The sequence below is a fragment of the Oncorhynchus mykiss genome, chromosome 5 (assembly GCF_013265735.2).
Source record: "Oncorhynchus mykiss isolate Arlee chromosome 5, USDA_OmykA_1.1, whole genome shotgun sequence".
NCBI classification, from domain to species: Eukaryota; Metazoa; Chordata; class Actinopteri; order Salmoniformes; family Salmonidae; genus Oncorhynchus; species Oncorhynchus mykiss.
Window position 1 is genome coordinate 70,994,909 of NC_048569.1, and position 15,020 is coordinate 71,009,928.

Here is a 15,020-nt window from a genome sequence, read left to right on the forward strand (position 1 = left end):
AGAACTTGTTATCAACTTGCCTACCTGGTTAAATAAAGGTGAAATAAAAAATAAATAAATACATGAGAGCACCAGCTATTCCAGACAACTGTATGATTATGCTCTCCATAGCCAATGTGAACAAGACCTTTCAACAGGTCAACATTCACAAGGCCATGGGGCCAGACGGATTACAAGGACGTATACTCAGAGGATGCGTGGAACAACTGGCAAGTGGCTTCACTAACATTTTCAACCTCTTCCTGACCAAGTCTGTAATACCTACATGTTTCAAGCAGACCACCATAGTCCCTGTGCCCAAGAAAGCGAAGGTAACCTGCCTAAATGACAACTGCTCCGTAGCACTCACTTCGTTAGCCATGAGGTGCTTTGAAAGGCTGGTCATGACTCACATTAACACCATCAATCAGGAAACCCTAGACCAACTACAATTCGTATACCGCCCCAACAGATCCACAGGTGACACAATCTCAATCGCACTCCACACTATGTGAGAATGCTGTTCATTGACTACAGATCAGCATTCAACACCATAGTGCCCACAAAGCTCATCACTAAGCTAAGGACTCTAGGACTAAACACCTCCCTCTGCAACTGGATCTGGTGATGTAATGGACCGTGTTGAGAGTTTCAAGTTCCTTGGTGTCCATATTACCAATACACTATCATCAATCAATCAAATGTATTTATAAAGCCCTTTTTACAACAGCCAATGTCACAAAGTGCTGTACAGAAACCAAGCCTAAAACCCCAAACAGCAAGCAATGCAGATGTAGAAGCATAGTGGCTAGGAAAAACTCCCTATAAAGGCCAGAACCTAGGAAGAAACCTAGAAAGGAACCAGGCTTTGAGGGGTGCCCAGTCCTCTTCTGGCTGTGCCGGGTGGAGATTATAACAGAACATGGCCAGATGTTCAAACGTTCATAGATGACCAGCAGGGTCAGACAATAATAATCACAGTGGCTGTAGAGGGTGCAACAGGTCAGCACCTCAGGAGTAAATGTCAGTTGGCTTTTCATAGCCGATCATTCCGAGTTAGAGACAGCAGGTGTGGTAGAGAGAGAGTCCTAAAAGCAGGTCCGGGACAAGGTTGCACGTCCAGTGAACAGGTCAGGGCTCCATAGCCGCAGGCAGAACAGTTGAAACTGGAGCAGCAGCGTGACCAGGTGGACTGGGGACAGCAAGGGGTCATCAGGCCAGGTAATCTTGAGGCATGGTCCTAGGGCTCAGGTCCTCCGAGAGAAGAGAGAAAGAGAGAGAAGGAGAAAGAGAGAAAAAGAGAGATCAAGAATTAGAGGGAGCATACTTATAGTCACACAGGACACCGGATAAGACAGGAGAAATAGTCCAGATATAACAGACTGATCCTAGCCTCCTGACACATAAACTATTGCAGCATAAATACTGGAGGCTGAGACAGGAGGGGTCGGACAGGGACAAACAGGCAGGATATAACCCCACCTGTGCCAAAGCACAGCCTCCACACCACTAGAGGGATATCTTCAACCACCAACCTACTACCCTGAGACAAGGCAGAGTATAGCCAACAAAGATCTCCTCCTCGGCACAAAGCCGAGGGGGGCGCCAACCCGGACAGGAAGATCACGTCAGTGACTCAACCCACACAAGTGACACACCCCTCCTAGGAACGACATGGAAGAGCACCAGTAAGCCAGTGACTGAGCCCCCGTTATATGGTTAGAGGCAGAGAATCCCAGTGGAGAGAGGGGAACCAGCCAGGCAGATACAGCAAGGACGGTTCGTCGCTCTAGTGCCTTTCCGTTCACCTTCACACCCCGGGGCCAGACAACACTCAATCATAGGACCTACTGAAGAGATGAATCTTCAATAAAGACTTAAAGGTCGAGACCGAGTCTGCGTCTCTCACATGGACAGGCAGACCATTCCATAAAAATTGAGCTCTATAGGAGAAAGCCCTGCCTCCAGCTGTTTGCTTACAGATTCTAGGGACAGTAAGGAGGCCTGCGTCTTGTGACCGTAGCGTACGTGTAGGTATGTACAGCAGGACCAAATCAGAAAGATAGGTAGGAGCAAGCCCATGTAATGCTTTGTAGGTTAGCAGTAAAACCTTGAAATCAACCCTAGCTTTAACAGGAACCCAGTGTAGAGAGGTTAGCACTGGAGTAATATGATCAAATTGTTTGGTTCTAGTCAAGATTCTAGCAGCTGTGTTCAGCACTAACTAAAGTTTTTTTAGTTCTTTATCCGGGTAGCCGGAAAGTAGAGCATTGCAGTAGTCTAATCTAGAAGTGACAAAAGCATGGATCAATTTTTCTGCATCATTTTTGGACAGAAAGTTTCTGATTTTTGCAATGTTACAAAGATGGAAAAAAGCTGTCCTTGATACGTTCATCAAAAGAGAGATCAGGGTCCTTCACAGTTGTTTTTTAGATCAAGATTACTTGTTAGATTTATTTACATTTTTTTTTATTTAACTAGGCAAGTCAGTTAAGAACAAATTCTTATCGACAGCCTAGGAACAGTGGGTTAACTGCCTGTTCAGGGGCAGAACAACAGATTTTTACCATTGTCAGCTCGGGGATTTGAACTTGCAACCTTCTGGTTACTAGTCCAACACTCTAACCACCAGAAGATCTCTTTGTTTCTTGGGACCTAGAACTAGTATCTCTTTTTTGTCAGAGTTTACTTGTCATCTATTTCCTTATGTCTGAAACACAGGCTTCCAGAGAGGGCAATTTTGTGGCTTCACCATGTTTCATCAAAATGTACAGCTGTGTATCGTCCGCATAGCAGTGAAAGTTAACATTATGTTTCCGAATGACATCACCAAGAGGTAAAATATATAGTGAAAACAATAATGGTGATAAAACGGAACCTTGAGGAACCTGTGGATGGTCAGAAGACAAACCATCCACAGAGACAAACTGATATTTTTCCGACAGATAAGATATAAACCAGGCCAGAACTTGTCAGTGTAGACCAATCTGGATTTCCGATTTCTCCAAAAGAATGTGGTGATCGATGGTATCAAAAGCAGCATTAAGGTCTAGGAGCAAGAGGACAGATGCAGAGCCTCGGTCTGACGCCATTAAAAGGTCATCTACCACCTTCACGAGTGCAGTCTCTATGCTATGATGGGGTCTAAAACCAGACTGAAGCATTTCGTATACATTGTTTGTCTTCAGGAAGGGCAACATCTTTTTCAAAAAATTTTGAGAGGAATGGGAGATTCGATATAGGCCGATAGTTTTTAATATTTTCTGGGTCAAGGTTTGGATTTTTCAAGAGAGGCTTTATTACTGCCACTTTTAGTGAGTTTGGTACACATCCAGTGGCTAGAGAGAAGTTTATTATGTTCAACATAGGAGGGCCAAGCACAGGAAGTAGCTCTTTCAGTAGTTTAGTTGGAATAGGGTCCAGTATGCAGCTTGAAGGTTTAGAGACCAAGACTACTTTCATCAATGTGTCAAGAAATATAGTATTAAAAAACTTGCGTGTCCCCTTGATCCTAGGTCCTGGCAGTGTTGTGCAGACTCAAGACAACGGAGGTTTGGAGAAATACGCAGATTTAAAGAGGAGTCCTTCATTTGCTTTCTAATGATCATGATCTTTTTCGTCAAGAAGTTCATGAATTTATCACTGCTGAAGTGAAAGCCATCCTCTTTTGGGGAATGCTGCTTTTTAGTTGGCTTTGCGACAGTATCAAAAATAAATGTTGGATTGTTCTTATTCTCCTCAATTAAGTTGGAAAAATAGAATGAACGTGCAGTAGTGAGGGCTCTTCGATACTGCACGGTACTGTCTTTCCATACGAGTTGGAAGACTTCCAGTTTGGTGTAACGCCATTTCCGTTCCAATTCTCTGGAAGCTAGCTTCAGGGCTTGGGTATTTTCTGTATACCAGGGAGCTAGTTTCTCATGACAAATGATATTTGTTTTTTGGGGTGCGACTGCATCTAGGGTATTACGAAAGGTTTGTCTGAGAATTTATAGCACTGCTTTTGATGATCCTTGGTTGGGGTCTGAGCAGATTATTTGTTGCGATTGCAAACGTAATAAAATTGTGGTCCGATAGTTCAGGATTATGAGGAAAAACATTAAGATCCACAATATTTAATCCACAGGACAAAACTAGGTCCAGGGTATGACTGTGGCAGTGAGTAGATCCGGAGACATGTATGACAAAACCCACTGAGTCGATGATGGCTTCGAAAGCCTTTTGGAGTGGGTGTGTGGACTTTTCCATGTAAATATTAAAGTCACCAAAAATTTGAATATTATCTGCCATGACTACAAGATCCGATAGGAATTCAGGGAACTCAGTAAGGAACGCTGTATACGGCCCAGGAGACCTGTAAACAGTAGCTATAAAAAATTATTGAGTAGGCTGCATAGATTTCATGACTAGAGGCTCAAAAGACTAAATCGCAGCCATTTTTTTTGTAAATTGAAATTTGCCATCGTAAATGTTAGCAACACCTCTGCCTTTGCGGGATGCGCGGGGGATACAGTCACTAGTGTAACCAGGAGAGGCTTCATTTAACACAGTAAATTCATCAGGCTTAAGCCATGTTTAAATCAGGCCAATCACATCAAGATTATGATCAGTGATTAGTTAATTGACTATAACTGTCTTGGAAGTGAGGGATCTAACATTAAGTAGCCCTATTTTGAGATGTGAGATATTAAAATCTCTTTCAATAATGACAGGAATGGAGGTCTTTATTCCAGTGAGATTGCTAAGGCTAACACCGCCATGTTTAGTTTTGCCCAACCTAGATTGAGGCACAGACACAGTCTCTATGGGGATAGCTGTCACGTTCTGACCATAGTGTTTTCCTTGTTTTAGTGTTGGTCAGGACGTGAGCTGGGTGGGCATTCCATGTTTTGTGTGTCTAGGTTGTTTTTCTGTGTTCGGCCTGGTATGGTTCTCAATCAGAGGCAGGTGTCGTTAGTTGTCTCTGATTGAGAATCATACTTAGGTAGGCTGGGTTTCACTGTGTTTTTGTGGGTGATTGTTTCCATGTCTGTGTTTTACACCACACAGTACTGTTTTCGGTTTTCGTTATTCACAGTACGTTTATTGTTTTGTATGGAGTGTTCAGTTTATGTGTTTAAATAAATACCATGGACACTTACCACACCGCATATTGGTCCTCCGATCCTTCTCGCCTCTCCTCTTCAGGGTAATGCTTATTAATATTTAAGCATTGTGGATTTATTTTTATTCGTGTGCACATTAAAGTCTCTCTTTGGGGAAGTTAATGCTTAATTAGAGGCATTTTGCAGGTGTAATGCCTTGGCCAAGCTGGAAAGAACTGCAAGGTGACATGGGGCTTTTAGAAATGACAAAAAAAAAAATCTAAATGCAGAAGGATGAGAGAGAGGGCATGGAGAAACCTCCCTCAATTTCCCAGAAAACAGCTTTATTGAAAGCCATAAAACATTCTCAGGGATCCCCATGTTCGGTTCTTTTGCTTAAATGGTACAAGTCTGGCCGTTGATACACTTTAAATTCACTGCATGACTCATGCACTTTGGAGGCACTTTGAGTTCTGCTGAGGACACTATGGGAGATATGTTTAAGTCTCCAATATTAGCTAAAGGAAAGTAAAGTCCAAAAGGGACATTTGTTGGTGTTGTACAGAAGACATGTCTGGGAGATCTTCTTTCTTAGTAACAATTTAGTACCTTACTGTGATTGTTTTTAATTAAAATGGTCAAAAATAAACAAATATTGCTTCTTAGCAAGATAAACTTCTCAAGCAATAATTTTGCTAGGACTGTCTGGGAGTGGTTGAGTGGGAAAGGGGAAATTGAAAACTAGCTGTTATTGGGAGAAAAGTTTAGAACTCTGTTTCTTGTTGGTCTATTAACCGATGTCACTGGGCAGGCCAAAACTCCATCCCACCACAACAGGTATGAAAAAAATATACAGGTATGGAAATATATATAAAACGCAGAAAAATCACATTTTTGACTGTACTGTGCCTTTAAGGTGTTAATTTAAGGACAAATCTGAAAGTCACTGTGTGAGGCATAATGGTGTCCAGGGAGTGTTGTTCAGAAAGCTCTGGAGGAGTTTCACCCAGCTGATCTTTCTGAATGAACAACATGGTTTTTCCACATGATCTTAAGGCTTAACAATGGCTAGTATGGCTAGTATGTGCCTGCATATCAGCACCATCCGCTGTCTTAAAGCACTGTCCTGTTTTAGTGTGACACCCCCCTGAGTCATTGATGGTGGGCTCTGGCTGATGCCTCCTGGTAGGCCTCTTAAATCAGGGTTGTAAAACACACCTTGGTCATGTGTGTAGTGACACCTGTGTTTCCTATGTGTACCAGACAGCAGAGCTGTTGGGTGCTCTTGTTCACTCTGCAGCCATCAGCCTCCCCAGATGACCAGCGGTGGATAAAGTTTCCATAATTAAATTCTAATTAGGGTAATAGACCTGAAAAAATGCTCCCATTAAAATATAATTATAATTGCCTGATGATGACAGTAAATGAATACATGCAGACAGGACTAGGTTTGTTTCATTATTGTGTAAAACTAGTGAAGAGAGCATGACGCACCACAAGCATGTAAATTAAACGTAGTACTAGTGTCACAGCTTCTTTCAATTGATCATTTTCTGTAGAACACATTAAAAAAGCTGCTTCCCATATTGCATACGTGCACAGACATACTATAGTGAGACAGACAAGATAATGAGCAAGCACATTCCAGTGAATCCCCCTAGTGTAATTTATCTGTCATATTACCCAGACTCCTGAATTTTCTGTCACTATTTCATGACACGAGGCACAGACTCAAGATAAAGCAACAGTCTGTGATTTCTCACAATCATCTACAGTGTAATTGGTCTACTGTGAACAGAGATGGAGCTATTTCACAGTAGCCAGAAATACTGTCAGCATCTAAGAAGTGAAAGCACAAATAAATAATAGGTTACAATATCGCTTTATCTCTATGTTTTAATCTCATCAACAATGCTGTCCTATGTTTACCTTCCATGATGTCATTAGTTCTATAATTTCATGCAAGATTAGGCATGTAATTATGTGTTAAATATGAGAGGTGAGCAGATCACAGGGTTAATGAAGTCAGCTTTGCTAATGGGAAACTATGGACACAGCTAATCATGCTGCTGAAATAATAGGAGGCAACAGGTTGCCCCTTTAAAACAGGATGCATTGTTTTCTACATTTGACTTTTCTACTCTGACTCAACAGCAGGTATATAACTTGCCTTGTGGGTACACATTGTCAATGTGTATGTTGGTCTCATGTAACTAACCCCTATTAATGAACAATCCTCCTTTTATAAAGACAGAGGTTATATGCAGGACTGTCCCAAACGCACAGCTAGCTCCTCCTATGTGCCACATCTGTGGGCCTTGGTGACATCCAGCACGTAGTTAGTTGATGATAGTGCAATAATCTGTTCTCATTTCAATGTGTCAGTGTTCCAGAAGGCAGTATTATCACGTTTCTTGGCTAAAGACACAGTGACACAAAGGTACGCCCCCTGAATCTGCTCCTAGGCATCCCCTGATGAGTGTGTGAAGCCATCTAAAGAAGTGTTATTTAGAGAGAACCCTATTGAATGTAGAGACTGTAAGGTGACATGTACTGCTTGGTTTGAAAGTTAACAAACCATGAGCATTCCCAAGGTTTGATAAACATGCAATGTCTCTCGATTTCATATTTATATCGAATTCTCATGAAATAAATTACCTCTATTTAAATTTGTTGAATCATAACAGTCAAAACAATTGATTGATATTGAACATTTGGTCTGGTACAACAAATATGTTTATAATCCACAGTAAAAACTGCACCAATAATCCAGATGTTGCTAGTACTTTGCAGATGGTTAGAATGCAGGGTGATGCGTTGTATTTTCTACAAGGTGACTGGAAGGCCAAAGTTCTAGCTTAGCAACCATGCTTTTGTGTAATTGGTATTTCCATGGAAAAGGACTCATGAGCACCAACATGTGAAGTTCATAGGAGCCTATCAAATTGGGTGTCAAATGAAAGCTAGGAATTAATGTTTTGGGGAAATGAAGGCATAGATACATGTTTCAACCATTTTCCATCCAAAAAAATGTGCCATGAGTAAAGACTTTGATTTGTGGATAAACAGATGGAAAAGAGGTCTTATAAACACCTACCAGAAAGTCTTAAACGGTATCAGAAATACATCAAAACACAATAATGTTGACATAAAGACCTTTGCCAACTATTATCAACACTTCTATTTCGTTTTGGATAAAAAAAATGTACCTTCTGTACATTTACGAAAGATTGCCTTGTGCCTTTATCTTTAAGATTGTTTAAAATGTCTCTCTCAGGAGGAGGGAGGATAATAAAAGTTCACAGACATAAGAAGCAATGGTAGACCTACCAATTAGTTATAGTGATTTTACTGATATCAAATTTGTTTATAAATTAAGTAATTAAAACTCGTAATTCCGTTACCAACATTGGTAACAGAATAACCCCAAAATATGTAATGGAATTACTGCAACTGAATTGGCTACAAAACCACAGTTGTGTCGACCGCTAGTGTCCTCCCTTCTACTGGCATACTGTTATGTTTAGCTGATAACTGTTTTCTTTCTGTTTGTTGTCTGGTGGTCAAACCAAGACTCTGGACAACCCCTCTCTCTCTCTCTCTCGCTCTGCCTTTCTCTTTCACTTTCCATTTACTGTAACCAGCATCCTCACCCACTGAGCACCGACCGACACCGGACGTCCATGGACGTTGAAAAGTAGTTCAAATTTGGTCATTCCACCCTGGCCTTGATGTTAACATACCCAGACGGACCAGCCTGGCCCAAATCTGGACCTATCATAGATGCATATTTCACAAGTTTGGATAGCACAGTACAATAGAGTACAGTAGAGTACAATACAGTATAATACAGCACAATACAGTACAGTGAGTAGAGCACAACAGAGTACAGTCTAAGGCAATACAGTAGTAAGTAGAGTATAATACAGTACAATACAGCACAGAAAAGTAGAGAATAGTACAGTACTCTACTGTACTGAACTCTACTCTGATGTGCTGTATTGTATTATATTATAATAGATATAGTAGATCTAGCTGGTCTGCCATATTATAATAGAGATCATTTTTGAAACATGAAGAGAATAACATTCATATCTATAATTATTCATATCCATGGTGCGGCAGGTAGACTGGGGGTTAGAAGCATTGGGCCAGTAACCGAAAGGTTGCTGGAGCGAATCCCCTAGCCGACAAGCTAAAAATCTGTCATTCTGCCCTTGAGCAAGGCAATTAACCCGAATTGCTCCAGTTTTGCCGTAGATAATGGCTAATCCCATGGCTGTGACCCCACTCTCCGAGGGAGTCTTGAGGGGAGTGGAACATGCAAAAAATACATTTCAATTTCACACCATTTCAGTACAGGTTACCCACTTGTACATACAGTGAAACAAGACTATATAAACACTCCCTAATGATTTATTATGCATTTCTGTGTAGTACAGATCAGAGACCCATTATATAATTCTGCTACCATAATTCCGTTACCCTAATTCCATTACCGGATGTAAATCCACTTCACCTACTGTAGTTCAATAACCTTTTTTATTTTTTTTTTACTCAAGGCACCATGTGACACCCCTTTCATTCTTCCGACATCTCTGAATCTCATTCAATTCAGATCAGATATTTAAACAGAGTTTTTGGAATAAGTGTTTGCATAAAAACCTGAGGGAGATTTTACTGTAATTCTGTTACTAAAGTTTGCTTCTGCATAGTTCTTCCATTAAATTCGTTTTTGTAAATTTTCTGTGGAAATTGTTAAGTATTTCTTGTGCATAGAGTTCTATGGTTTGTTCAACTTTGAAATCAATAGTTTGTTTGGCATTCATTTTAAAGTGAAAAGTGAAAAAACTGAGTCAAATGTAATTCCTTTACTGTGGATTTGGCCTAATCTGTAATAAAAGCCCCAGCAGTTACAGCCTACATCCTTTTGAGTCCCTATTTGTTAAATGGTTTATCATCATGTATAAATATTGCAGATTGCTTTATAGTTTACACATTCTGTAAATGTAAGAGTTCTGAGCCAGACAGATGAAGGCGAGAGAGACAGTGAACATCTAGCTGTAAGCTCTCCAAGGACTTTAGCCCAACCAGCAGGAATCTACACTGTCAATCACCAGTAAAACCTGTCCACTCTTGAGATAGATCTACCACGTCTGTCTCTGCAGATGTCTGCTCTACTATTTTATAGACATTGGCGATTTCCCCGCAACGTGGCCAAAAAAGGTATCTCAGATTGTTCTGGCAATAGCTTACTTTTAAACATATGCTTTGGAACAATATCCTCTTGAAACACGTACATTTTTCACATTTCATGCACAAAGGGCCCGCATCCTTATCTGTGACATCCACCACATTCTCCAGCAGTCTCAGTCCACACTCATTTAATATGGCTTATTAAAACCCCCCTCTTCATTGTGAAAATTCACACAACATTGAATTCCCCTGACACGGTGTGGAAGCAGGGTCGTCGCACATGTCAACAAATAACCCAGCCACGGGAGCACACCTCTGGCAAATACAATTACACGCATCTGAAAACAGAATGCATCACTTTGCACTGGCACATGAACTGTTATCTCTCCTAAAAATGCAGCCAGAGATCCCATGTGTGTGTACATGCGTGCTTTGACAGACCCAGAGGACTATGGAGGGGTTAATGAAATATTTACCACAGAGTCTTATCCCATGCCTTTAAGTTACAAGACACACACACACACACACACACACACACACACACACACACACACACACACACACAAGTATTTTTTAACCTTATCTACATAATGAGTGGATGTTTGTGTATTCTTTTAAATCTCCTAATCTAAAGCAACCAAAAGGGGCTGGGCAATCTTATTACTTTCCTTACTATGCCGAGCAGTTAGAAATTTTCCCTGAAAACACCAGTGCAACTACGTTGCTAGGTGGCTCTCCATCAAGGACAATCAACAGAGGGAAGTTGGGGAGGAGGCACAGGGTAGGGCGGCTTTGAATGCCTCTTGCCTCTTACTGCTGAATAGTCGGAAGGGATCAATGCTGTTGCAGGTCCTCTCTGCCTGGAAACCTCATCATTATTCCACCAGCCTGCCGCTGTAGCTCGGACTATGAATAGTCAATAACAAATGAACAGGCAGGAAATGAAGTGCCAGACGAGTGGGCTTGACGCACACAGGGAGGCGTGTGTGCCATGAATGCTATGCGTGTGCCTCAGGTGCATAAGTGCTGCTGCTGCTCTCGCTCCAACTCTCCACCTCTGTGAACTCCAGCTCTTCAAACAGTCCAAGGATTATTTCTACCTTCACTTATCCCAGTGGGACGGTGATTATCCCAGTGGATGGCGAGTGGCTCTGAACTCTGTGGGAAAGTGGCTTTTCCTTTCTGCAGAAGTTGAATGGAATTGATTTAGTCCTTCAGTGAGAAAACTCTTGTCACTTGGCTGTGGGGTGTCCTGACCAGGCTCTGTGGGGGTGGCACTGTCAGGACAGGCGTGTGGAGACTGAGGGGCATATGGGTCACTGAGTGTGTGTGTGTCTGTCCTTTGGAAGGTGGTCTCAGCAACCCTGTGTGACGCCCTCTGTGAGTGGTGGCGGGCACAGAGAGTCCTCAGGGAGGATGTTTCTCTGGACAGGAAGTAAAGGAGCTCAGGGATCAGGAGGTGAGAGAAGGTACGGTACCCTTAATATTTTACACAACACAAAGCATCATGGGAACAATGTATGATGCACAAGTGAAAAGTTTATATTTTTGGAAGTCAAATAACAGACAAAACTTAACTTGTGCACTCAGCTTTCAGCAACAATAATTGTGTATAAAAGGGAAAAGCTAGTCAGTTTGTATTTGTAAAAACAGAAAGTGTTTTCTCATACAAAAGATCTAAGGGAAAATAACAACTATTACCATACTAGCCTCCAGACATCTCATTATCTATAGGTCTACCAGTCATCAGTATTATTAGCTATGACATTTAAACTATTCACATTTTTCATGAGGGAAAATGTATCACATGATCAAAGTGAAAAATGTGGAAGATAATTGATTGAAAGCGTTACATGTTCATGCCTAAGAGAAGAGTTAAATACATACCCATAAAGGGATATTGATTATGCATTGATATGGCTAATGCCATTTGATGAAGCCAGATGGCCGCATGACACATTCTCAGTAAATGTTAAAAGAGCTTTTAGGGGTGGAATTACTTGTCACTGTGTGTTTACAATTCTGTAATCACTAATTTGGTGTGGTTGTGTGTGTGTGTGTGTGCGTGTGTGTGTGTGTATGTGTGGGCCTGTGTGTGTGTTGTGTTGTGTCAGGACTATTTATCAGAAGGTTCGGGAGTATGACGTGCTAGACAAGAGGAAGACAGTGACAGCACTGAAGGCTGGGGAAGACAGAGCTATTCTCCTCGGACTCAGCATGATCCTTTTCTCTGTGATGATGTACTTTGTGCTGGGCATCACCATGGTGCGCTCCTACTCAGACAGGTAATGTGCGCTCACTCACCTAGTCACTCACAACGTCCTGATGTTTGTTTTTCCTTTTGTATCTTCTGTTATATGCTCATCATGTGCCATTATGTGTATTATACTTTTGCTATAAGGATAATGGCTCATATGTCATCTGAACTGTTACTGAACCACACCACTTAGCCAAACTGTGTTAATGTCAGTGTTGTAAAGTGCATGGGAATCTTCATAATCCCCCTATATTAGCCCCTCCCCAGGAGCTAAAACTCGGGAGCTAAAACTGTGTATTCCAAATGCTGTTGATATGAGCCATGACCAGCCTTTCAAAGCATTTCATGGCTACAGATGTGAGTTATTTGGGGAGATAGTCATTTAGACAGGTTACCTTGGCATTCTTGGGCACAGGGACTATGGTGGTCTGCTTGAAACACGTAGGTATTACAGACTGGGTCAGGGAGAGGTTGATAATGTCAGTGAAGCCACTTGCCAGCTGCTCAGCACATGCTCTGAGTATGCGTCCTGACAATCAATCTGGCCCTGCGGCCTTGTGAATGTTAACCACATCAGCTACGGAGAGCATGATCACACAGTCCTATGGAGCAGCTGGTGCTCTCGTGCATGGTTCAGTGTTGCTAGCCTTGAAGCGAGCATAGAAGGCATTTAGCTCATCTGGTAGGCTCGCGTCACTGGGCAGCTTGCGGCTGGGTTTCCCTTTGTAATCCGTAATAGTTTGCAAGCCCTGCCACATCCGACGAGCGGCAGATCTATTGTAGTAAAATTTGATCTCAGTCCTGTATTGACGTTTTGCTCCTTTGATGGTTCGTTGGAGGGCATAGCAAGATTTCGTATAAGTGTCCAGATTAGTGTCCCACTCTCAAGTGAAAATTAAGTCATTCAAAATAGATTACATAGATATTCAAAAGGGACACCCGCTGGTGGATTACTAAGATCCATTTCCAAATATCCGTACATACACTATAAAGCATACTGGGCTATTCAAAAGGTTAAGAGACTTTGGAATTCAGCTAAAGATAATCACTATAATCTGATATCTGCTAGTGTGGTTAATAATTTCTCCCTTTTCTACTATTCAACTGATTCACAGTCTGCTTCACATCATGCAGTCCCAACTTCCTACAAAATTCCCCCCTTTTCATTAAATCCGATGTTATTCATTGTGTTGTTGGATACAGTTGTTGATGTTGAACTAATCTTGTGTGGCATCCAAACACCAATATTTGGAAAGGCACCTGGGTAGAGCTACAGTTGAAGTCAGAAGTTTACATACACTTAGGTTGAGTCATTAAAACTCGTTTTTCAACCACTCCACAAATGTCTTGTTAACAAACTACAGTTTTGGTAAGTCGGTTAGGATTTGTGCATGACACAAGTAATTTCTCCAACAATTGTTTACAGACATATTATTTCACTTATAATTCACTGTATCACAATTCCAGTGGGTCAGAAGTTAACATACATTAAGTTGACTGTGCCTTTAAACAGCTTGGTAAATTATGTCATGGCTTTAGAAGTTTCTGATAGGCTAATTGACATAATTTGAGCCAATTGGAGGTGTACCTGTGGATGTATTTCAAGGCCTACCCTCAAACTCAGTGCCTCTTTGCTTGACATCATGGGAAAATCAAAACCTAAGACAAAAAAGACATAACCTGAAAGGCCGCTCAGCAAGGAAGAAGCCACTGCTCCAAAACCGCCATAAAAAAGTCAGACTACGGTTTGCAACTGCACATGGGGACAAAGATTGTACCATTTAGAGAAATGTTATCTGGTCTGATGAAACAAAAATAGAACTGTTTGGCCATAATGACCATCGTTACGTTTGGAGGAAAAAAGGGGATGCTTGCAAGCCGAAGAACACCATCCCAACCATGAAGCACGGGGGTGGCAGCATCATGTTGTGGGGATGCTTTGCTGCAGGAGGGACTGGTGCACTTCACAAAATAGATGGCATCATGAGGGAGGAAAATTATGTGGATATTTTGAAACAACATCTCAAGACATCCGTCAGGAAGTTAAAGCTTGGTCGCAAGTGGGTCTTCCAAATGGACAATGACCACTAGCATACTTCCAAAGTTGTGGCAAAATGGCTTAAGGACAACAAAGTCCTCAATCCTATAGAAAATGTGTGAGCAGAACTGAAAAAGCGTGGGCGAGCAAGGAGGCCGACAAACCTGTGTCACGACTTCTTCCGAAGTCGGTTCCTCTCCTTATTCAGGCGGTGTTCAGCGGTCGACGTCACCGGTCTTCTAGCCATCGCCAATCCATTTTTAATTTCCATTTGTTTTGTCTTGTTTTCCCACACACCTGGTTTTCATTCCCTCATTATGTGTTGTGTATTTAACCCTCTGTTCCCTCATGTCTTTGTGCTGAATTGTTTGTTGTAAGTACACATTGTTGTCTGGTTAGCGATGGGTTTTGTACCCATACGTTGTTATTCTGGATGCCGGTGGTTTGGTATATTAAACTGCTCCGG

At 41.7% G+C, this 15,020-nt stretch overlaps 1 protein-coding gene across 2 annotated transcripts in view; it reads left to right on the forward strand.

Annotated features, from left to right (window-relative positions):
- si:ch211-247n2.1 (calcium-activated potassium channel subunit beta-2) overlaps positions 1 to 15,020 on the forward strand; it is a 30,425-nt gene that overhangs the window by 12,852 nt on the left and 2,553 nt on the right. For both annotated transcript variants that reach the window (XM_021604132.2, XM_021604133.2), the window contains exons 2-3: positions 11,609 to 11,728; positions 12,374 to 12,544. In XM_021604132.2, coding sequence (XP_021459807.1) covers positions 11,609 to 11,728; positions 12,374 to 12,544 — 291 coding nt within the window. The remainder of the gene's footprint in view (positions 1 to 11,608; positions 11,729 to 12,373; positions 12,545 to 15,020) is intronic.